The sequence below is a fragment of the Brassica napus genome, chromosome A2, assembly GCF_020379485.1.
Source record: "Brassica napus cultivar Da-Ae chromosome A2, Da-Ae, whole genome shotgun sequence".
NCBI classification, from domain to species: Eukaryota; Viridiplantae; Streptophyta; class Magnoliopsida; order Brassicales; family Brassicaceae; genus Brassica; species Brassica napus.
Window position 1 is genome coordinate 8,900,513 of NC_063435.1, and position 25,677 is coordinate 8,926,189.

A 25,677-nucleotide genomic window follows, 5' to 3' on the forward strand; every position below is an offset into this window, starting at 1 on the left:
ATTATTCCCAGGAAACCTAGGGAGTCGGGAAATTTCTCGACGAAACCTTCTTTGTTCCAAAATTGTTCCCAACAAATTACCAATTTAGTCAGACGGACAAATGGTTTCAACCGCTTCTGAGAGATTACATAGAGAACAAAGACTGGAAACAGGTTACAAAATGCGTACGGTTTTTGGCCAAAAAGATTTTGAAAACCTTCCGATAGATTGGGATGATCAAGAACAATTTTTCCAAACAACACTCATAATTTTTAGTATACACAGACAATCTTTTTTTTTAGATTAACAATTATAATTTGTCCTACAATTATATCATAGTCAGGTCTGAATTTACAGTTTGTCCGCAAAATTTTAATATAAAGTTCAGAAACGTGGCCTAGCCGCGTAGGCACTGTTCAGAGGTTGACCGCGGCGAATATGCCTAAATCGGTATAGCCATATGTGGGTCAACGCGCGTTGATCCGCATTGACCCACGTAAGACCATCTAATTCCCGTGTTGACCGCCTAGTTTCCGCCTAATTTCCGGATTGACCGCCTAAGTTTTTTTTCCCGTCCATGTAAAGTTGAAAGACAGTTGATTATTTTTTACTCATTGACAGATTTTCTGTAATTATTAATTAATAAATAATTACAATTAGCTATCAAACCCAAAACAAATATATAATTACAGTATTTAGGAATTTTTTTTGTACCAAACACATTATAATCTTAATGTTCGACGAATCAAAAAGAGGCTGCTTAAAATTATATATAAAAAGTTATATAATTATGTCTAAGAACATGTATTATCATATTTAATATTAGCAATATATATTATAAATATATTAAAGTATATTTAAAACTAAGCTCCGCGTAATACCCGAATACTCCCCGATTTTTCGATAACTCATTAGGCCGAGAATTACCGTCCGACTAGCAGAATTAAAAAAAAAAATCCTTGCTCTCCAAGCGAAAGACCAAAAGCGTAACCTTATTTAAATCCTCAATTGAAGGACAGCCAAAAAGAAATAACAAAAACATCTCCCGATTTACTCTTTACGATTCCTTTTGTTTTAATCAAAACGACTTGGTCTCTCTCTCTGTACACCCTAACTAAGTCTTAGTTACTAAATTGTGTGGAATCACGATGACAAATTCAACCACTTGTGAAGAAAACGAAAGGATGCTGTGCGGTCACTGCGGCGTTAAAACTCCCATCCGCCGTGAAGGAAACTCCGGTACCGTCAAGTATGTGTTCAACAATTTTATTATTTCTTTTCTTTTCTTTTCTTATTCCTTTTTCTAATTTTAAATTTGTAATATGGATTTGAAACAATTTGCAGGACGTGTGATTGGTGTGGAAAAGTGCTGGCAGATGAGACTGGAACCGTTGAAGAATATAATGAACTCTTCCTTCGACTTCAATATTTCCAAAAATTGGTTTCTAAATTCAAAAAAAAAAGCGACAACGTATTAGAGAACGTTAAGCTGATGTCATTGTCTTCTTTTTTTTTTAAATAACAAACTGATGTTATTGTCTTTTATGTTTTTTTTTTAACAACCAACTTTATTTATTAAATTGTAAAAGGAAAATACAAATAATCTACAAGCCAAGAAGGTGTCTTTTATGTTTTTTTTTTTTGAACTTAGCTTAGGTGTCTTTTATGTTCTTGTTAAGATTTGTTCAGATGTACATATTTATTTATTAAAGAGAAACTATTTACTTTGGTCGTTAGTAAAATATTATTTTCTTAAGAATATTGAATCCATATGTTTAGGCATCCCATGAGCAATTCCAGTGGTTAAGATTAGACCCATATCTCCAAGAGTTATCTCTAGATCAGGAATTTTTCTCTTGTCTAAATTAAAACGGAACTAGATTTTGACCTGCACATTTGTGCGGATATTTTTTATTTTATAAATGTATACTTTTGATTTATTATAAATATTTTAAGTATATAATTTTGAATTTAGTGATATATATTGTGAATATAAACCTACTATTTTAGTAAACTGTATACATGGTAGCATCCATCATATTATTTTAGCAAATTTTATTGATATAGAATATTTTTTAGATGTTATGATATTAAATTTTCTTATTTTTATTAAATTAAGACTTCAAAATATCAAATTACTTTAATTTTTATAACATAGTTTATTTTTCGTGTTACATTTCAAGAAGTTATTCTTTATTATCTAGGATTTTACCTTTTTAAATTTTTTAAACATTATCATTTTAAGTTTGCATACTTATTTTTAAAATTTTATATTTTGTCAAAATTGTTTGGAAAATTACACAACTATATTTGAGGTGGGAGATTATATGATTTTCAAAATTGTTTTGTTACTAAATTAGTACCTTATTGTTTATAAATAATTTTAATTTCGGTAAGATTTTTAAATATCTCTCAGCATATTTTTATAATTAATATAAATATTAAATTTATAATTAAAAATTGATTTGTCATTAATACTTTAAATAAATGTTTCATAGTTTTCTAATAACATATTTTTAAATAGTATATGAATTAAAGGTTAGTTATAAACTATTATATTTTTGTATATAAAATTTTTTAAACAATATATTGTTGAGCGTTTCAAAAAAATAATAATATGTAGTTGTAGATATAAAAGTTTATAAAACATGCAAGAGAATAAAGAGGGTGAATAAAATGGGAATCACTGAGTGATGTATGTGATGCTAGACATGCAAACTAATGCATCAATAATAGAACTCCCACAATGGGAGTCTAGCTGTAACATGAAACAAACACGGTACCTATTTTACCTCAACTTAACAACCAATGCGTCTATCACATATTCATACAACCAATCCGCTGATAATACATAGACACTCTCTGCACACTAAATTTTCTCATAAGAATATATGTGTATTTGTACCCCCCCCCCTCCCACCCTCGTCGACAAACATCTTTGTACCCCGCAATCTGTTCGTTGGCGACTGATACTAACGTCTTTGTACCCCTGAAATCAACCCGTCGGCGACTAATAATAACATACTAGAACTTGACACGCGCCCCCGCCCGCTGGTTTTATAAAAAAATCCCCAATGTATATTTTTATGTTTTGTAATTTACATATAGAGTAGAATATATTATTTTATAATATAGATGTTTGATAATAAATTTTTTTATTTGTACGTAATATTATATTATAAATTTTATAACTTGATGCAATTTGATGTAACATAAGAATATCGATTTGGTTAGATAAGCTTAAGAATTGTAATTAATTAATTTAAATTAATTTTAAATGCAGTCGCATGATATGTAAATAAAAAGAAATATAAAAAGGAAGTATTTAATTTATTGTAAATGTAATGGCTAAATGTAAATAAAAAAAGTACTAATATACTGATATTTGTTTTTGGAAACAATTCTCATTTATATTTCTATCCATGTTTCCAAACAGTACCAAAAAATACTTCAGTATTAATAATATAGATTTATACTCCCACAATCACCGTAAAAGCCGGCTTACAGAACATCTTTTTGCATATGTAATCTGTACAAAAGGCGGCTTACACAAACGTCTCTCTACACCCACAATCTCCACAAATGAACTATATTTATACATACATATACCTGTTTTAATATTATTCATTTCATTCAACCATTGAATTTTCTAAATCCCCATATCAGGTTTAGCAAACATAAATAATAACTAAACAAGACTCGCATGCAGACTTGATTCATAGAGATATAACTGTTATCTTTACAAAAGGCGGTTTACACAAACGTTTATTTGCACCCACAATCTCATAAATGAACTCCTGTTTATACATACATATAATTGTTTTAACATTATTCATTTCATTTCATTCGATTGTTGAATTCTCCAAAACCCCATATCAAGTTTAGCAAGCATAAATAATAACCAAACAAGACTCTCATGAAGACTTGATTCATAGAGATAGAACATGCATAGAAACTAAAATATCCATAGAAATAGTTCTAAGGGATATTATAGAATAGCTCTCATCTTATCCAATAAGAAAGAACTGTAAGTAGATCGGAAAATAGCATGATATAACTTTGATCACCTTGAAACTCGATTTCTTGCCAATGATACACGAGACCATTATAAGAGATAAAAAAAAAAATATTTTGAAATTTTCAAAAAGAATAATTGACACATTAAGTTGGTATTACACGTCACGTGAGGATGAAATTCGATGATAGCTTGCTTGCTGCGCAAGAAACGAGCAAGGCATGCTTAACACCGACCACTTCGTCTTGACGTAACCACAACCTCCGCGACATGGGCTGCACCTCCACTGACTTACAGCTCACGGCAGTACATATCCAAAACCGGTGCTGGTGAAGAACACGGTGGCTCCGGTTCATGAAAGCATGTTCTCTCCCTCTCGACTTGTTTTTCATGTCAACAACACATGATAACGCGAGTACGCGACATATCCCTTTGACGATTACTCCCATAGTGAATGAAGAAAATGGCAACACGTGACTAGTCTGGATCACTTCTGTGGAGCCATCATACCTCTGTATAATTCAAAAAAAAAAGAAGGTGGTGATGGCGTGACTCACCGGCGATGACTCGGGAGGTGGTTGCGTCTTGTCGCACCCGGTGAAGACATGAGAACGAGAAGAAACACGACGACAAGAATAAGCAAAGCATAAGAGAAGAAGAAAAAGAAGATGCCAAGAGAGGGAATGAGTTACAAATGGGAGAGATCGGAGAAGATGATGGAGATTGTTGCATAGGCATACGGCTAAGGCTTTTCTATTAGGGAAGATGATATATACGATCATATATGGCTTGGTTTAGGAAATGGTTTGGTTCAGTCCTAGAAAAATCAAACCAACTCCGGTTAACAAAACCGGGTTGTTACAAATTCTTTTAAAATTATTATTCGGCTTATAGCACATTTAGGATCTAAACATAACTATTAACTAGAGTTGAATCCGCATAGTATGTATGTATATTTTTGACTATATTCACATTTAATTATATATCATTTTATATACTATTTTGCATATTCATTTTTCTAAAAAAATTATTTGGCAAATGTTTTTTAACATCTACTTTGTATTAATTTGATGTGAATTAGCATAGTCATTGTGAAGGTCAACAGTAACAAGTCGAGAAACAAAGTGGCTGACAGACTTGCAAAGCATCCGATTCCCCATCACAAATTATTTTGGTTCCATAATTGTCACGTAAGACCCACCCTGCTTGGCTAGGTGTACTTGCATCTAGGAAAGAGTCATCTACATTACATTTTATCCACTCTTCTAGTGGCCGTTGCCATTTCATAGAATCATTAATTCCTATTATGTGGATGAGACTGAACATGAATGGGTTTCCATTACGAAAGCATTTTCATACCGCTCTTTTGCATCATCTCGTGCTTGTTGTAGTAGATATCTCCACGGTGTCATCTTTCTTTGAAATATGAGTATATTTTGACTCTTCCATAATCTCCACAATATCCAAAGAGGTAAGTCTTGTAGGTATCTTAGGCTACTTGAAGGACAACATAGAAGACATGCATCTATCTTTTTGTCTAGCGTTGTGTAGGGATCATTAAGAGTTACATTTGAGATATTCAAGGCTCTCAATATTGTTAGCACTGTTTGACAACATCTTTGGCATTGAGCATTGTTTGTAATGTGCCGTCGTTGGAGGTTACTTCGAGTAGCTAACTCCCTGATAATAACAGCCACATAAAGTGTTATATTTTTTTGGGGAAGTCCTTCTTCCAAACTCCCTGATAATAACCGCCAAATAGCCTTTCATCGTGTTGAATCGTCTCGAAAAATCTTGTAAACTGAATTTTGCAGTGATTTATTTGGTATAGATCGAGATTCTATTTTTGATGCAAATTGCAGTGTTTTGATTGCTGGCTCAAGCTGAAGCTGTCAATGATTACTGCAAGTTGGGGTGTACATTTAACATTTGCACCAAAAAAAAAGTTAGGGTGTACATCCTTTCTGTGCGGTTCATTGACCACTCTCCAAAATTCCGGTAAAGCAAACTTCTTAAGCTCGTCAATTGAAAACAGAGTAATTCTAAACAAGCATTGTGGATGGAGCGATGCAACAGTGTTTCAAAGCATCTACTACTTTATGCACTAAGACAAGCATATCAGCTAAGTTTCAGAGTGTTGTTCATGTTTTTAGAGAGCCGTCTGTTAGTATTTTAATAAGTTGTTTCTGGTTTGTGTATGTATCGTAGAAGGTTTTGCCGATCATGCCTTCTACTTCCTGTGATCAATAGCATGGATCTTAATTTAGTTAATTTGATCATTATAATTTAAGTGGATAATTTCAGGTAGAAAAAAAAGATACTAATCTTGAAGATTAAGTTTATAATTAGAATCAATTCATCAGCTGGTCTTTTCCTTCTTTTGACTTTTTATCTTATGATTATTTTTGATGGACCAAAAACTGAGAGTATAATAGACCTGAATGTAAACATGCATAACCCCAAAATTGTTGAAGGTGATTGAAAGCTGTAAAGTTTGCTGAATTTAGTCTAGTGTTTAGCAAATTTGTTGAATGGAACCGAAAAACTAACGAGCTACTTTTTTTTTTTGAACACAACTAACGATCTTCATTAATAAAACTAGCGTTAGGTGAGGGAATTAACATCCTCATTTACTACAACACATTGCTTGGCAAGGCCATCAGCAATAACATTTTCTAACCGAGAGATCCATCCAAACGAGATGGTCTCAAACTCAGAAGCTAAAGCTACAATATCTGATACAATTCCATAGATCTCTGGCATTGGTTCTTCGTTCCTGATACAAGCAATCAGTTGCTTAGAGTCTGCTTCACACCTGATCCGATGGACTCCCATCTCTTTACACTTCACAAGTGCTGCTCGCATCGCAATACTCTCCGCCATCAGGGGCGTGGAGACATGCTCTTCTACTGCTGAGAATTTGATCGGTCCATTCTCTCCATAGATGACCCATCCCAGACCTGCAACATTGCGATCTCCCTTCCAAGAAGCATCAGATCTCATTAAAATAGTATTTTCTACGTTCACTGGTGACAAGTCGGTTGTCCTCTGCTTTTGTGGGGCTTTAACTTGACCATTCTGCCATTCTCTCGCTGCTACTATTGCGTTAGTGAAGATCTCTGTTGCTGGGAAAGAATGGGCATCAAAGATAACTAACGAGCTACTAAATTAACTTCATTTAAAAACTATTAACTTTTGATCTTATTCTTATGTGTAGTGTTTTTTTTGTAACGACAGTGTTTTTTTGTTTCTTTATCTGGTACGAATAGTCAAAAGAAAACATCATGAAAATACAGAAAAATAACAAATAATAAAACTGTTTTTGCCCGGGACACTTGAGTAAAGAGTGTAACCGTCAGCTATGACGAAATAAAACTACTTTAAATTAGTTTTTTTTTTTTTGAACGACACTACTTTAAATTAGTTAAATATGAATTTCACTAAGTCTCTTTCCGACATCATTGGCTCTAAAGAATCAGTATTCGAATCGAATATGCTTTTGATATTTTTTTTCCTTGAAAATCATATTTAACTCGAAAAAAGAGTGTGTCATCGTGGAAACTGGAGGAGGTAGGTCGAAAGAAAAATCGATGCACGTGCCAATTAGATTGGTCACTCTAGAGGTGGCCTCAAACTTGGTTCATCGTATCTTCTCTACTCAATCAACGATCAATAAAGTTGCAATATATTTCGTTAACCAAGTTTGAGGCCACTCTCTTTGAAAATGGTTCTTCAGTTGACTAGGTCGTGTTTGAATCATTGACTAAACTCACTTTGCCACTTTTAAATCAGTCCACTATATCAACACCTACCTTTTAGTTTATGTACACTTAGAATTCAAGTAACTAGAGTGGAGTCTTTTAGTTAAGTTTTATGGAGTGGTTCGCTTAATTATTTTTTACGTCTTTCCAAAAATTGAAATACATCAAATATTTATATATGAGAAATTTTCATGTTTACTATTTTTTGATAATATTATTCGTGTTTACCACCACTAAAGAGGCATTTTCAAAAAATACATTGTTCATTAAGTTGCAAAAGACTATTATATTTTTGTCTTATATATATAATAAATAATTATTTAAATAAATAAAAAATATACTGTTTCAAATTCAAATTTTTTTATAATTTCTTTTTAAATTTTTTTCGAATGTTTTTTCAAAATTTCTTTTTGAAAATCAAAAGTTATTTTTGAAACTATTTTTTTTTAAATATATATATTTTAAGTATTTATTTATATATTTATTAGAATGCTAAATTTCACATTCCAAAAATCCTATCCCTTCAACTCTAAATCCTAAGTTTAGATTAGTTAACTTTAGAGTTTATAAATGTATTTTACCATTCATTAAAAGTGAGAGTAAAAAATGTTTAGTGTAAACATGAAAAATGATATTATAAATGTGGTATTTTGGCAATTTCTCTTTATATTAGGTAATAAAACAAATGTTAAAAGAAGTTAAAACTCTTAAATGTGAAACATTTTCTGTCAATAGGAATAGCGAAAAGGTTTTAGTAAAAACTAAAAAGAAAAGATGGGTGCGGTCATACCAGCACTAATGCACCAGATCCATCAGAACTCCGAAGTTAAGCGTGCTTGAGCGAGATTAGTACTATGATGGGTGACCTTCCGAGAAGTCCTCGTGTTGCACCCTTTTTATTTTTCAATTCTTCACTAGATTACAATAGTCTAGTGGTTTCAGAAGTTGACTTAAAGCGCATAGCCCAGAGTTCGATGCGTTTTAATAACTTTTGAAAATAAAAACTGTAAACAAATTCAAAAGACATTTTCTCTCTCTAAAAAAAAAAAAGAAACAAAATTTTGTGCGCTGCTGTCCCCGGTGGCTGGCTCCTTCGCTGGTGCCGGAGGCCTCGATCCTTCTTCCTTTCTCTTATCTTTCCTCTGCCCTCCTTCCCTCAGTGGTTCGATATGCTCGGCTTCTATATGGTGGTTGGCTTGCCCCGGATTATGACCTAGATCTCGGTGCCATAGGTCTGGATCCGGTGGCTCATGTTCTCTATTGGAGCGTCAGCGAGTCTCGTCAGTGGTCTGTGTGTGGTAGGGCCGGCTTTTAGGGATTACGGTGGTGGTGAATTTTCAGATCTGTTTCTGCTCTCCTCCGCCTTTGAGACCAGCGCATGGTTGGTTTAGCTTTTTAACTCTCATGGTCTCCTGAGGGTTCACGTGGTGTGGAGTCTCAGTTCTCCTGTTTGTTGGGCCGTGGTGAGTTGTAGATCTCGTAGCCTCCCCTTGGTGTTTTGGTGGAGTTTCTCTTCTTCTCTTCGGTCAGGATAGGCATCAGCGTTTTCTTCTCCGGCGTGGTGCGCAGCGAGTAGGTGGTCTCGTGTGTCTCTTCCTTCTCTCTGGTCTTTGCACTTGTTGGTTTCCTTTATGCTTGGCTGAGGTGGCATCTGTGGCGTACCAGTCGCTAACCTGGATGTTGGCCCTATCTTTTTCGCTCTCTGGTATGGGCAACTGCTCTGTTTCAGGTTGCGCCTTCTCTCTGGTTTCGTTTTACTGCAGGTCTTAAGTGAAGCTTGAGTGCTGGGAAGCTTCAGAACTATCTATCCGGTTTTCGGATACAACTGCAGCCAAGATTTCCATGAGCTTGTGGTGGTCAATAGGTTCCAGATTTTCTTGTGGACCGCTGCCGTTAGACCGCAGCATCCCGGTTCTATTGTTCCGGTCGCTTGACCATGATATGGTAGCTTTGGTATTTTTCTTTTCGCTTTCAGGGTTGTTGACCTGTCGATTGTTGTTGCGGCTATCTCTTTTTCCGTTGTTTTAGCTTTAGTTGTCTTGGTAGTGTCGAGTTGGGTTACTCGTACACGGTTCGGATCATGAATTTGAATGTCTTAAAATCTCGTTAGGTTCGTGTCATGAAGCATCGTCGGTCTTTGTTGGGTTCGTGCTAGGATAGGTGTTGTCAGTCTCTGCTGAGTTCGGGTGATGAGTCTTTTCAGTCTCTAGACTTGATTGTACTTAAAGCATCGTCGGGAGCCATACCTTGAAGTGTCGTCGGGAGTCTAGGATTCATGTGAATTGGCGTCGTCAGAGTTATTATTCACTTTGGTGTGATGGTTGTAGATCAGATATTTTAGCACTAAAATTATTCCTCCAATTGTTAGTTCTAATGTATTGTTCTTTTAAGTCTTTTTCTATTTTTTTGGACTTAAACAACTTGTAATCTTGTATGATTTTCATTTTCCTTAATGAATATTTATTTTTTTAGCAAAAAAAAACTAAAAAGAGAAATCCATACAGTTTTGGCGCGTTATGGAAAGCTCTATACTTTTGTAAACACTCTGCGATGAGTTTTTGAAATAAGTTTCTAGAAGAATTATGCCAATTATTGCCAAAAAAACGTCACTATTTTGCATTTTTTTTTGTCGTCAAAGTAGAATTGAGGCTTAAAAAAGTAGTGTATTTAATTGGTTCACTATTACTCCATTTATAACACATTTAGAAACAAATAACAGAGAACACTAGTTTTGGCGCGTTCTATAGAAAAAAAAAAACTCCATACTCTCTAATCTTTATCCTGTCTCCGTCGCGTAGTTCAAAAAGATTTCCTCTGATCATCTTTAAGTATCTCTCTCCCTCCTCCTCATCTTTTCCTAACTCTTGCCTTCCATCTTTTCTCGATCCCTCCTGTCACGGAACATGAACACTTCATCGCCGTTGAAAGTCTTTGCTTCTCCTCCTCTCATTTCTACTCCAAGAACAACTTTAAAAGCTTTCTCTGCCCCTAAATCTTCTCCTAAACTCCCTAAAAGGATCAGATGCATGCAAGATTCTAACATCAATCTTAACTTCGGTTACAAATCGAAACCAAACCACGAGTTTCCCGTTTCTTTCGCGACGGCTTCCGTTGAAGCACCCCTGGCAACAACAACAAGAACAACATCGGCCGACGACATGCTTCGTCTCCTTGTATCCGAGTTCCGGTCCTTAACCGAACCAATCGACCGAGTCAAACGTCTCTTGAACTACGCGATGGATCTAGCTCCACTCGACGACTCGGCTCGTGTCCCGGAGAACAGAGTCCCGGGATGCACGACTCAGGTATGGTTAGACATCAAGATGGACGAGTTAGGTAGGATGAGGTTTAGAGCAGACAGCGATTCAGAGATCTCGAAAGGGTTCTGTTCTTGTCTTATCTGGATCCTCGACGGTGCTAAACCAGAGGAAGTGATGAACGTGAGAGGCGAGGACTTGGCGGAGATGAACGTCGGTGTTCACGGGAAGGCTCAATCACGGGTTAACACGTGGCACAACGTGTTGATGAGTATGCAAAAACGGACCATGGCTCTTGTTGTTGATGCTGACGTGGGGCACTCAGGAAGAGGCAGAGCACCACCCCATCAGCATGATCTTTTGTTTGGTTATGCTAATGGAAGAAGTTACATGGAATCTTCCGAGGGTCAGCATGAATATTCCATTTCGCTTCTTCCTTTGTATTATGATTTCACTATATGAATGTTTTGGTGTTTTCTGTGGATTGTTGTAAAGCCTTCTGAAACATAAATTAAAAGTTTGTGTTTCTGTATTCTGTAAATTTTAAGTTTAGTTATCTATATGCATATACCAAAGTATTACGAATTTCAACTTCTTGATAAGTTTTATTTTTGGTACCTGTTTTGATTATGGATGCAAAATAAAATGGAATAGATGAAATTTTGATTCGGATTTAAGTTTTCTTTTAAATAATTCTTTATCAAAATTACCAAAGATAAGAGGACAAAATGAACAATAATTGTTTTTTTTTAATTGATGGCTTCTCTCTATACGATTTGGAGATGAACAAATGCGTAGAAAATTAGTAGGGTTTCTGCGGAGATGAGGTTCCTGTTGGTTTGATTTCTCTTTTTCATGACATTATTATTTTGATCATGAGCATCAAGCTCCATTAATATTTGAGATTTTTCTTTTTCTGATAGGCTTGTTTTTCATTTCTGCTTATTGTGTTGTTGAAACTTAGTATTGACTACAGTTTCATGGAAATAGTATGATGAATTTGGTATGAAGAGAGCTTATGAAGTAAATTAAGATGTTCCCACTTCCCATTGAATCTCACAAACTAATATACGCTTTTTTTGTACTGATGTCTTGTTGGTGTGATATGTTTATATGGACTCATGAGTTCCTGCTTATGAGCAGGTGTTGAATTTCGTGACTTCCTCAAGCATATAGATCTAATCTATCAGATTCTTTTTCTGTTCCAGATGATATGGCGGTGATCCCCAAAGCCTCATCCTTTTAAAATACTTTTGTTTGCTCATTCTAAATTTTCTTCCCACTTTTAAGTTTTCAATCTTTGTTTCCTTATAATTGTTAGATTACTTGATAACTCATATAGGATCTGTCCACCAAATTTCGTCCATATGAACAACTCATACAAGTGTGTTCGCCTAATGGCGTCCACATAGAACACTAAACAATTTTGATGCACATAGTAAAAGTTACGGTGTCATGGAAAATCTATCATGGATTACATAGACAATTAAAAGTGCTCTTTAACTCATCTTTACTTTTTGTGTTAAAATTGTTTTCATTAGCAAAAAAATTGTTATATATCAGGTTATGTAATATGACTTGCAGCTAACCGCATCATTGACGATTATTAACAATTTGGATAGCTATTAGTAACTGCTTTTGTGAATTATAGTGAAATCTGAAATTACACGTATAATTTATTTAACTTTTTGGATAGTTTTACACGTGATTATCAGCTAAATGTCTTATTGATGGTTATTATTATATATTAAATTGGTGGTAGACTGTGGATAGTGGGATAAAATCTCACATTATTAATAATGGTAAATACAAAATTTAGCGAGTATCTCTGTGATGATACTAGCAACCTCGTCTTTCATTCATTCAAGTTTAGAACTGATATCCCATTTTATTTGGTATTGGGAAACTAGAAATGAAACTTTCAATTGAATGTATACAATTAATAATGGACATGTATGTAGCTGATACGGTTTTCATTTTCAGCACTAGGTACAACAAATTCTTTGGTGCTTGAAGGTTTGCAGGTTTTACGTTGCATTGCTCTCCTCTTGCCTCTTCACACATCCAGTCAACATCATCTTTGGCTGCTCCACCGGTAACAATTGAATTTCTACATTTGTGTTCTTCAGTAATGAGTTTCACCGACCTTCTCATCATCTTATTTAATTTGTCTGCTCACACCAATAACGATTCATTTTGTTTGTTCCTCCAAATCTATTGGTCGCAGTTAACATGAGTCTGCAAGCAACAACTGTATTCTAACAATTTAAGTAAAATAGACAACTAAATTTCCAACAAGAAGATAACCGGTTAACAAAATATTTATCCAAAATTACTATGGTTTATCCAAATAACTTGCTGTTGATGTCACTAGCTCCGAACTTAACGAGCTTCCTATAATAATCACAGATTCTCTCAACGAATACATTACTGGATTCAGAGAAAACAAGAACCAAGCCTCGTGCTTCTTTCTAACCTTTAGTTAACACGACATATCGCAATTGTCAGACGTAAAGGAGAAAGCCAGTTTGTTGCCAAGTTTGCTAAATTTCCCAAACAAAAAAGCATGGGAATCTTATTTTTTTTTTTCTCAAGTGTGTTGGGGATCGTCTTAATCTCTTTGAAGGGTTGTTATGCGGAGACTATTACTGTTTAGAGAGTGATCGAATGAAAAAGTAATCTTCATTCATTTTCTGTTACAGATTCAGTTACAAGGTTTGACTTTTATAGAACAAAGTAAACCGAATCAACGGTCTTAAACCGGAAATGAATTAACAACATAACCAATCTAAACCGACTTCATACTTATACTCCAATAGCCCCCCTCAAGATGGCATGTATATTGAAAGTAATGACATCTTGCTGATAATGGAATGAAAGTGACCCGGATGTAGAGCTTTTGTGAACACATCGGCGAGCTGATCCATCGTACGCACATGAAGAGTTTTGATCAAACCTGCAATGACTTTGTCACGAACCTTGTGACAGTCACGTTCAAGATGTTTCGTTCTCTCATGAAATACAGGGTTATTGGCAATATGAATTGCAGCAGTTGAGTCGAAGTAGAAAGCAACAGACTGATGTTGAGGACATCCAAACTCAGCCAGAAGATTAACCAACCACTCAACTTCTTTTACCGCAAAACTCATTGCTCTGTATTCCGATTCTGCAGAGGAACAGGAGACTGTATCTTGTTTCTGTCAACTAGCTCTTCTGTCGTTCCCGTAAAATCTCTCCAGTAAATCCCTACTTTACGGTGACTCTTCCCGTCTTCCGTCTTCGGCGAATCGATTAAGCCACTTAGACACTATCATCTACAACACAATGAAGTTGATTAAACAAACATGAAAAATAAAGTTGTGGATAATTAATATATAAAGCTGAATACAATTGGTAATAATAACCTTAAGGAGCTCTTTTGGGTAATAGATCCGAAGTTGTGAATATGATTTATCACATGCAGGTTAACCATTTTTATTCAGCTATTATTATTACTGAACTGAATAGACCAAGAAGAGAAGATGAAATTGTGCTTTCCGCTCTGGTGAAGAAGCCCAAGTATCATTTGAAAAGAATTTTTTTAGTTATTTGGTATATTTAGAAGTAATGGGTAAACTTATATATTACATGTATATCTCCATTAATTACTTTCTGATACATTGATATGTGAAAAATATTTTGTGGTCCATTTTAGAATGAATGCAGTAAGATTTCGAATATCTATAGATATAAAAATAAAAATTATGAAATTTCAATAGTAGTACATATTAATTACCTAATTGGATTTATAACTAGTCTTAAAAATTTTAAGTCTAGTATTATTAGTTTATAGATTCTCACATTCTCATAAAAATTTAGTGTTATTGGTTTGATGATTCTATAATTCCATAGAAAATTATTTGTTATTCAAATAGTTTAGATTTTAATGATTCTACAAATCTATTAAAGTAATTGTTATTGAGAATTGAATTCTTAACATATTAACTCACAAAACAAGATTTCAAAAATACTACATGTTTCCTTTGAATTCTTAGAATCATTATATTATTTATTTTCATAGATTTTCACAATATACAAAAGTCTCTGCAACTCTCTCCAAATTCAACAAATCTCTCAATTTTTAAAATCAACAAACTCTATAAAAATCTAAGTCTCACTAACACCCCTTTAGTGAAAAATCAATATTACTAAGCGAGTAAAATTATATCATTAACTCTGTTTCTACTAGGCCTCGGATTTTTGTCCGAACCGGACCGAACCGGTGAACCGGTTTTTTTCGGTTTTCGGTTCGGTTCGGTTTTTAATTCGGTTCCGTTTGGTATGGTTTTGAAAATTAATTCGGTTTTTGGTTCGGTTCAGTTCAGTTTTTGATTTTCAAAAAAACAAAAAAAAATTTAAAAACCGAAAATAACCGAAAATATCCAAAAATAACCGAAAACCCGAACCGAAAATAACCGAATAACCCAAAAATAACCGAATATAACCGAAAATATCCGAATATTTTGGGAAAATTATACCAAAATTAACCGAAAATTTAAAAATTCGGTTAATTTCGGAAATAAAATTGAAAACCGAAATAAACCGACAACCGAACCGAACCGAAATTTTATTCGGTTTATTTCAGAATTGTTTTTAAAAACTTCGGTTAACCGAAGTCGCAGGCCTAGTTTCTACCGTTTAAGTGTTCAAAAGTGAAAGATTTGTTAAGGACTTCTTTCAAGTTTCAAATCTAAAGCAGATCAAGCTAATGTAACCTTGAATACCTTTTTAAACAACTATTTCTTGAATATTTCCGCAGCAATGATAACTAATCCTCTTGTTTTTTTTTTTTTTTGTCAAACACTAATCCTCTTGTTCATAACGTCTTTTTATAGTTTAGAAAAATTGTTATTTCTTATTTCTCATATTGTGCTTGCTGTTATTTTTACTTTTAATTTCTCATTAGTTCAAAAATTTTCCTAATTCAGTTATGTTAGTCAAACAGTTGTAATTTTTAGTTCTTAAAAAATATGAAACTACGAATATTTTGAAACAAACAATAATCTTTAAAAAATATTATCTTACATATCTAATATATACTTCCTACATTTTTTAATATAAGTCGTTTTAGAAAAAAAATTTGTTCCGGATTATATGACGTTTTCGATTTTCTATGTAAAATTTATTAACATTTAATATTATATGACAAATGATAATATATCTTCTATTTTATTATGGGTCAATTAGCCAAATAGCCAAAATTTGAAGTGAAATTAAGAGAATGGCATTGATTTTGACGTAATTGGGTAACTAACATTTAAGACCCATTTGATCCGGTAATACCTTGGTTGGTGCAAGTAACCGGTGAAAGATAGAAAGTTAGATGACGTAAACAAATTAAGGTATGGCTAATATTTAAATCACATCTGAGTGAATATAAGGAACCACGTCACATATTTATGACCACATACATATGTTTCAGTGTTCTATTCCACATCACCGAAATAAAACAGATTTCTAACCTCACTCACATACTCTAATACTAAACATTATCCCAAATCTAACCCATATATACTAAACATTATCCAAATCCCACCCCAACCCCTTAATACTAAACCCTAAACCTTAATCAATAAACCCTAAACTCAAATACATAACTCTAAACCCAAATATAAATTCTAAACCCAAATATAAATTCTAAACCCAAATAGAATGAAACAAAATAAATAATATGGTATATATTGGTAAAATTATGAAATGTCTATAATTTCGTAGAAGGAGTTGATGTTGATCCCAACTATACCTCCTCATCTTCTAAATACTAAACCCTAAACTATATTCACTAATCCCTAAACTCAAATATAAACCATAAACCCAAATAAAATGTAACAAAATAAATAGCATGATATATATTGGTGAAATTATGAAATATCTATGATTTCATGGAAAAGGTTAATGTGACCCAACTGTACCCAACTATACCCTAAACTTTAATCCCTAAACCCTAAATATAAACCCTACACGGAAATATAAACCCTAATCCAATGTCAACCCCAATCTTTCATAAACTAAACCCGAATGGAACAAAATGATGAAATATCTATGGTTTCATGGAAGAAGTTAATGCTGATCCCCCAACCATATCCCCTCACCTTCTAAATACTAAACCCTAAATTATATTCACTAAACCCTAAACCAAAATATAAACCTTAAACCCAAATATAAATCCTAAACCCAAATAAAAGTCTAAAAAATTACATATATTATGTAAAATTAAATTATATTATGTAATATTAAACTACACAATCTAGATCATAGCACGATATTTACTTGTTCAAAAACTATATTTCTTAACAAAATAAAACACTCTTTAGTAATCATCAAATGGGATGGAACATGATAAAATAGAAGAGTAGCAGAATTTATCGCATTTCATAACAGGAATAGAACAAACATAACACATATTGTTTTACATTTCTATTCCATATGCGAATAGAATAGAACAAACATAACACATATTGTTTTACATTTCTATTCCATATGCGAATATAATAGAACAAAATAAACAGACACTGTTTATCTTCTCCGATCAACTTCATCCTCGGCGAAAAAATGTAACTGTATCTCGCAACATCAGTGGAGATGATACATATAACCGTATCAGAGAGACAGATTTTGTTGTTGATACAGTAAATAGAAGAGAAGAACATACGGTGGTGACGGAAGATGGTGCCGTTTGCATAGATGGAGGTGATCGCCACTACACAGGTCTTTTCGGCAAGGATCAACACAAATTGGAATGTGAATGCGAATCAGCAAGGGATTGTAATCAGAGAAAACGCGGTGGAGAGAATCTGGAGTGAAACTATTCAAATGGGTGTGAATCTGGAAGAGACACGACATATTTTTGCAAAATAGTAATTTTTAATTTTATTTTTTTCTAGCAGGTTTCTCCGGTTTCAAGCAGGGGTAATACAGCAATATTATATAAAAGACATGTGAAACAGTGAAAAGTTAGGATAATTGGCTACTCAATCAATTATACTTTTTTGTAGTGTCATCTCACCTAATTTTCCTTTTATTATTGGTTGATTTGTTGTTAGATAAATAATTAATGATGTTTTTGTTTAGAAAATATAAAAAATTAATAATTTATCTATGTGCACAATTCTAAAACTGACTTATATTAAAAAACGGAGGAAGTATAATTTATTTAAATATTTTTATTATTTGTGTAATACATTTAAAAAGAATTCTATATATGTGTGTGTGTTCGGTTACAAAATTTGCAATATACAAGTTGTTTTTCTTTTGTTGAAACAACAATATACAGCAAGTTGTTTTGTTATCACAAATTGAAGTGATTTGAACGTTTGAAAATGAACTTTTCTTCGTATTTGACCGAGCCAAAACCCTAAAGGCGTCCATTGACTTTACCACTGACTTTTTCCGCCCCACATTTTGTAGCCGTTGCTCACTCTTTCACAATATACGTTTACACACTAATAAGCACAGAAGAAGAACAACAAACGGGCGACTCTTTCTTCTGCCATGGAAACTAGACTAAGCACCCCTTTCTCCGTCCCAAAGCTTCCGTCTTTGAAGAGAAAGAGACCTCCCCAGATCGAAATCCCCAACATCCTCCAAGAAATTCAATCTGATGACCTCAGATTCAGAGACTCTGCTCACCAAAACGACGCCGTGTGCTCCGGAGGAAACGGGTTCGGCGTTGTCTCCAGGAAGGGGAAGAAGAAGTTCATGGAAGACAGTCACAGAGTTGCTCCTTGTTCTGTCGGAAGCTCAGACACTGTAATGTTTTTCTTTCACTTTGAATTTACTTGTGGGAGATGTTTTGGGTTGATGGTGTTTTTGGTGGGCAGAGCTTCTTTGGAGTTTATGATGGCCATGGAGGTTGTAAAGCTGCAGACTTTGTAGCTGAGAATCTGCACAAGAATGTTCTTGAGATGCTGAAGGGTTGCAATGAGAAAGAAGAAGCCTTTAAAGCTGCTTATTTGAGGACTGATCTTGATTTCCTAGAAGAGGTATGAGTAATGGTAACAAGTTAAAAACTACAATCTACTTGAACTTAGAGGTAACAAGTTAACAACTTAATGTAGGGTGTAGTGAGTGGTGCCTGCTGTGTTACAGCTTTGATACAAAACCAGGAGATGATTGTCTCTAATTTGGGAGATTGTAGAGCTGTTCTTTGCCGTGGAGGAGTAGCTGAGGCTCTAACAACTGATCACAGAGCTGGAAGAGACGATGAGCGCAAAAGAATTGAGAATCAGGTAAGTTTTTGTGAAGAAGTTTGCTTTGAGAGAGAGTAGATTTGATGTTTTTTTTTTGCTTCTATAGGGAGGTTATGTGGAGTTCCATCGAGGGGCGTGGCGAGTTCATGGAATACTAGCTATCTCCAGAAGCATTGGGGATGCACACTTGAAGAAATGGGTGGTTGCTGAACCGGAGACAAGAATAGTAGAGTTGGAACAAGATATGGAGTTTCTTGTCTTAGCTTCTGATGGACTTTGGGATGTGGTTAGTAACCAAGAAGCAGTTGACACTGTACTGAGCGTTCAAGCTCAGAGAAAGACACCTAGAGAAACCGAGGACGAGGGTTTGATCAAAGGGCTGGTCAATGTAAGTCCATCTTCAAAACTTCGGCGAGTTTCGCTTGTTAAGCAACAAAAGGAGTTGTTTCCAGTTCAATCTCCTTACCACTCGGAGAATGAGTCACCCTACTACCATGAAATGGGGAGTCCACCTTCGAAGGCACGGAAGATCACAGTGTTGAAGCGGATAAAGATGAAGTCTGAGTCTTCTTGGGCCAAGGAAGCTTCCAAAGAGCTTGTGAACCTGGCAGTGAGTAGAGGTAGTATGGATGATATCACAGTGGTGATTGTAGATCTCAACCACTACAAATGCTGAACAGCCTCATCACCCTTAACATACCTATGCTTTGTATTCTATGTTGTTTCATATCCTTTGATTATTATTGTAAATTCTTGTTGACTATTATGAACCTATCTCACCAAAAACCTTATTGCCAATCTTAAAAGTTCAAAACGACAGCCAAAACATAGCAGTTACAAGAACAAGTGAAGCTTTTCTAAAATTTCTCTGAGTTTATTTTTATAGTAACTGCTTGTGACAGGCCATGCTCAGCCCAGTTGCGATCTTATCGAATATAATTTTATTAGCAGCCTGAGTGAAGTGTATACCGTCCCACACGATAGCCTTGTCAGGCTCATCGCACGATTTGCCAATTAAAACCTCTTTGCCATCCACAATAATCTTCTTCCCACACCCAGTCTTCCTGTTGTAATTGTATTTCCCTCCATAGCCACAACAAGAAACCAACGACTTACTGAACCCATGTTCCTGCGCGTGAGCGAACAACTCGTATTTGATAGAGTATACATCTACGTAAGTAATGGCAGCTTCAGACAAAGAAGCTCGAAGCTCGGTCACGGCTTGTGACAAGGCGTCGTTGAACTGTTGAGCCAAATGGTTCAAGGGAGAGGCGCATCCGTGTGCGTCAAAGTCTGATTCTGGGAGAGGAAACCACTCGATCACATACGCTAAACAACCGATGGGTCCTGTGTTGTGAATCCAGAAGTATCTCCCTCCTTCTTTGTATATATTCTGTTACCCAAAGAAAAGAAACTACAAAGCTACGATAACCACCTTTAAGCAAAAACATGAAATAGAACAGAGAATAAAACAGAGAAACTGACAGTGACAGCAGTCTTGAACTGGCTGATGAGCTCAGGAACATCGGTGGTTCCAATTTCTTGTACGGTCTTTTTGGCGAAGTAACCAGCGGTGAGATCGTTTTGTCCGATGTCAATAGTGTACAACGCCTTAGAGAAACTGTTGGCTTCAGGCAGCATCTTCGCATAAATTCCTCCTGTGAGACATTTTGACGACGTGGTGAATGATAAAACAATTTTTCACCCTTTATATAGTATGAAAACGCTATTTTTGACCACCCGAACCTTTAAGTTAATTTATTTGGTTTAGGAGTGTGAGTATTCGGATATTTATGCATCAATATCGGATTGGTGTGGAGTTCTGTTGATTCGAATCGGATTTGAGACTTGTTATCTACAAATATTTTAAAATTAAAATTCCCTTAAAGCTTAAATATATATCAACCATACATTACCATCCTCGAACTATACATGACAACAACGCCAAAGCATTGCATAAACGAAAATCATACATAATGAAACACAATGTTCTAAAATTCGCTAGGCGGTTACTAGGCGCTTTATAGAAAACTAGCGACTAGTCGGATTATTCGAAATCTAGCCTAAGCGTTAGCAAATTCTTGATTTATTTTATTTATATTATACATTTATATGACATATTTTAGTTTTTATGTTCAATTATAAAATTATTATGAAGAATTATGGAAATTAGATATACAAAATATAAGAAATTAGACAAATTTGTTGATTTGTAATAATATTAGACAAATTTAAATCGATTTAAACCGATTTTAATCGATTTAGAATAGTTTAAACCAATTTGAATCGTATAAATAGGTATAAATCAGATTTTAAGAAAATCGTTTCGGATATGACCGCGTTGCCGTCTAGGCGGGGGCCTAGGCACCGCCTAGACCGATTTTTAGAACCTTGATGAAAACGTAAACAAATTACAATTAACAATTAGTAACTATGTAAACACAGGAGACATTATTTAAACTTTTTTTTTAAAGAACAATGTTTAAATTTCAAAAGCGAACATATGTATTATTGAACTACAAATGCTTGTCAAAACATAAAAAACATCAATATATATTGACTAAATACCAAAAATACATATTAAACTAAGTATTGAGTTAATTATTCATGTAATAGATAATTAAAATATTTTACATACCCAGTAATATCTAAGTATATTTTGGATATATATATATATATATTAGGGACTGGAACCGGATTTGGTACAAATTCTCTTTGGGATTTTAAAATTTTTGGATTTTCCAGATATCATTTGGCTTCGGGTAAAACCCATAATCTAAAATACCATAGAACAAAACTCATTCAATATTATGTCAGGTTCGGAATGGTTTGAGTTTATTTTTATCTGATCGGGTTCAGTTCAAATTTTTGGATTCAATTTATTTGTCCAACCCTACGAGTTACTTATTAGGTTTATATACTAGTTTTAGATACTCATTATGATATTTGAATATCTTTAGGTTTCGAGTAAAACCTAAAATCTGAAATAGTGCAGAATAAGATCCTTTTGGGTATTTTTGTCATTCAGTTTGGATTCATATTTTTGGTTTGGTTCGTTCAAATTTTAGGTTCTGGTTTGTTTGCCCACCCTCTTTTTTTTTTTGGGTCAATACCCACCCTCTAATTCATACTGGACGATATACTATGTAACTCATGTAACATATCAATTAAACACGTTATCTCGATCTTATCTCATAGATACAATGAGTGAGTGAGAGGGTCGTACCACGACTGCGAACTGTTTGGGATCTGTTGTGGAAGTTGGAGAATTGTACGGCCTGAACATCGAGTGAAAATGGACTGTATCCAGTTCGACGAAAAGTGGTGTTGACAGCTCTGATGGGAGATCCCGCCGTCGCAAAGTTAGCGCCATAGCTGAAGTTTGAACCGACCGAGTCTAGGAACGGGCTTAGATACGGTAATCCAAAACTCTCCGCTGCGTCAAAAAGAGAAAAACAAATAATCACTATAACGCTAACGCAAAGGAATGAAGTTTGATAAGAGTATATTTTAGTTAATATTACCTATGAAGTCAATGACGAGGCGACCGTCACAGTACCTCCCGGCGGGTGAGCCGGGGAAGGAAATGCCGTGAGGAGGACCTACCTGGCCAAAAGCGGCAGAGAGACCGCCGGTGTCGGAGTTAGAGTCGCCGAAGTTGAAGATCGCTGGGAAATGGCATTGAGCATGGGCTGATGATAGTGAAAGTAAAGAGAGAGCAAACAATGAATATATGATTGACTTCATATTGGTAACGAAGAAGAATAAGAGGTAATGAAGGATGCTAAGAAAGGTAAGATAAGATAGCTAGCTTCAAGCATCCAACTCAGTCAGAGGACTTTATCCTCTAAAAGAAATAATAGAGTTTTTTTTTTGAAATGACAAATAATAGAGTTGGAGATACAAACAAAAAATATATGAAATTTGAAAAAAACATACTACCCCACCAAAGAGAAAATGAAAGTTGGGAAACAGATTAATGATGACCCTGATATGCGCTAATGGTAAACGAGATCAAAAACCTATCTTCTGCTGCTATTAAATTCATATCCTTTTATGTATGAAACGGGGTTAATACAAAACTGATGGTGGTCAAAAGTCACCTTAATGCTTCTTACCATAAAGGTGTTACATCTATGCAGACGCAAATGTATTCGCTAACACCATTTGGAGCTCATGTCGGAGAACATGTTTGAAGATAATATGGCATGGAACTTTGTGACGGGTTAAACAGTAGCTCCTAGAAAGTTATAGGGATGCATGATCAGGTTGTATCACCTCTCATACCTATACAGCCCTAGTAGCTGGTGGTACTATCGTAGAGCTCTGGATCCCTACCTTCACGGCAGCAGTATCTGAAGCCAATGAAAGCGTAGATTTCATTTTTCGTCTCTTAGCCTCGATTGTTTTGCTTGCCTTTGTGTGGTGAAACCAATGTATAAAGTCTATTTTGCTATTTAGTAGTGATTCAGTGTGTAATAACAACTTAATATGTACATAACCCAAAGAGTCAAATATACATATAGGTAAACTCATGCCCGGCTCTAACGTAGTGCTGGTGGAGCAAAAGCACATGACCCAACAAATTTTTCAAAAAAATTAGGTGGTTTTAAGGCCCTTAATTCAGAAAAAAAGGCTCAAAATTTTTTAACAATTATTGGAAATTTTTTTTTTGGCACCGGACCATTAGAAAGTTTGAGCCGGGCCTGGATAGACTTGGTGTTGTAACGTAAATAAGTAGCTATGCACCTGTGACAACAATATAGGTTAGACTTTGTAACGCGGACTTGAACAACACTGTTTATTATATGTATGTATGTATTAACAAATAGAAGCACCATCTTTAGTTTGTTTTGCCAGATACAATTTGTAGATGTTGAATGTGAAAACTGAAGGCTAATGGTACTTGCTTCTGGTGTATAGACGTAGAGTGCATGCCTGCGTTTCGTATTTGAATGGAAAATAAAACGTATTACTTGTTACAAATTTTTATTTTATTTTATTTGTATTATCTAACTGCTAAAATATTAATTCAACATAATATTAACATTTATCTTTTTAACTAGATTAAAATCTAAGAATATGACCCGCATTAAAAAATGCAAGATTCTTTTAACAAAATCTAATTTCTTCTTTTATTCTTTTAGATTATATAGTTATAAATGTTAAATTTTTAATTATGTTAACTATTCTATTTTTGTACAAATTTATCATATAATTTAATTATTCTTAAAAAATTTGACAGTGGATGATAGTTAATTTATTTTCAGTCTAATGAATGCATAAAATGAAAATAAAATAGGTTTATTCTATTTTTATTATCATATTATCATATTTAATTTTATATAATAATTTAATTTATTAAAATAGATTATGACTATAAAAATTATAAAATGTCATAAAATTATATTAGATGCATTGTACACCGATTAAATTTTTTCATTGACTAGTAAATTTTTCAGTCACCAAGTAAGTACACCGATTTGGATCCAATTGTTTCTTAACGTCTTTGATAAGATGAATTTTTGCAAACACGTTGTCGAACACTGATTAGTGATGTACTAAAATCAGTGTGCAGATTAGTAGTAAACTTCAGATTGGGGTTGAATATGAGTGAACTGACCGCATCTCAGTGCTAGCAGGTACAAATCTTGAAGTTCATAAGGGAACAATGATTAAGAATTAAGATACCTGTTGGATGGTCTTTACATCATGATAACAACCATGTTACGTTGCTGTACGGTCTTAACAGCATCATCAGCAAACATGTTGCACTTCTGGATCATCTCCTGGAACTTGACTCCATCCAGATCCATGCCCACCTGATCCACAAAACAAAATTATTTCTTAATCAGTCTTTCTTAAGATTAATCTCTAGCTTGCAAAAATACATGTAATTTATATATTCATACTATCTTTGCACCAATGATATGAGGGACTAATGGTAGGGGAATCATCACCGACATGCTTGAACTCTTGAAATTCCTTGAAGTTCAACACCCTCACTTTTGTAAAGCTTCTTCTTCCCATACTCAATGATCTCCGGAGTCAGATGATGCATCATCTCTGTTAGAACTTGTTTTTTCGCATTCACCACTCCATAAACTTGTTAGTGAAAAATCCAAGAATCGGAAACGTCACTTACTTATCAGATCAATTCTAAAACACAACCAGATATACATATAAGTACTCATCATCCCCCATAAAAAATTCCTACGATCCACTAAAGTATAACACACGAATAGAGCTGATGATGATGACAGAAACGGAAGCTCTATCTTGAGATGACCATAGAAGAAAGTAGATAAAAAAGATATGGAAAACTATGAAAAAGAAGAGTAAGAAAGGACCATTCATCATCCTTGCGTACCTTTATTTGGTTCGTTGCTGTGAGCTTAATAATAATTCTAATAGTAACGGTAGTTTTTGGGAGGTGA

The 25,677-nt window shown here is 34.5% G+C and overlaps 4 protein-coding genes and 1 non-coding gene across 5 annotated transcripts; 3 read left to right on the top strand and 2 right to left on the bottom strand.

Annotated features, from left to right (window-relative positions):
• Positions 1-6,598: 6,598 nt before the first annotated feature.
• LOC125584138 lies at positions 6,599-6,997 on the bottom strand. Its single transcript, XM_048752068.1, has one exon. It carries the CDS (start codon positions 6,995-6,997, stop codon positions 6,599-6,601), a length of 399 nt encoding a protein of 132 aa, XP_048608025.1.
• Positions 6,998-8,531: 1,534 nt separating this feature from the next.
• Positions 8,532-8,649, top strand: LOC125589416. The gene has a single exon (XR_007325613.1). It is a non-coding gene; the product is annotated as a 5S ribosomal RNA (ribosomal RNA).
• Positions 8,650-10,455: 1,806 nt separating this feature from the next.
• LOC106392272 (sufE-like protein 2, chloroplastic) lies at positions 10,456-11,597 on the top strand. Its single transcript, XM_013833083.3, has one exon. The coding sequence runs from the start codon at positions 10,659-10,661 to the stop codon at positions 11,472-11,474; it is 816 nt and encodes a 271-aa protein (XP_013688537.2). The 5' UTR covers positions 10,456-10,658; the 3' UTR covers positions 11,475-11,597.
• Positions 11,598-18,391: 6,794 nt separating this feature from the next.
• LOC106392261 (probable protein phosphatase 2C 14) lies at positions 18,392-20,038 on the top strand. The gene is made up of 4 exons (XM_013833073.3): positions 18,392-18,800; positions 18,872-19,033; positions 19,109-19,279; positions 19,347-20,038. The coding sequence occupies exons 1-4, from the start codon at positions 18,543-18,545 to the stop codon at positions 19,914-19,916; spliced, it is 1,161 nt and encodes a 386-aa protein (XP_013688527.2). The 5' UTR covers positions 18,392-18,542; the 3' UTR covers positions 19,917-20,038.
• Positions 20,013-23,125, bottom strand: LOC106392281 (alpha-L-fucosidase 3). Its single transcript, XM_013833095.3, has 4 exons — positions 22,765-23,125; positions 22,467-22,676; positions 20,726-20,898; positions 20,013-20,633 (listed from the first exon to the last, which is right to left on the bottom strand). The coding sequence occupies exons 1-4, from the start codon at positions 22,985-22,987 to the stop codon at positions 20,121-20,123; spliced, it is 1,119 nt and encodes a 372-aa protein (XP_013688549.2). The 5' UTR covers positions 22,988-23,125; the 3' UTR covers positions 20,013-20,120.
• Positions 23,126-25,677: the final 2,552 nt, after the last annotated feature.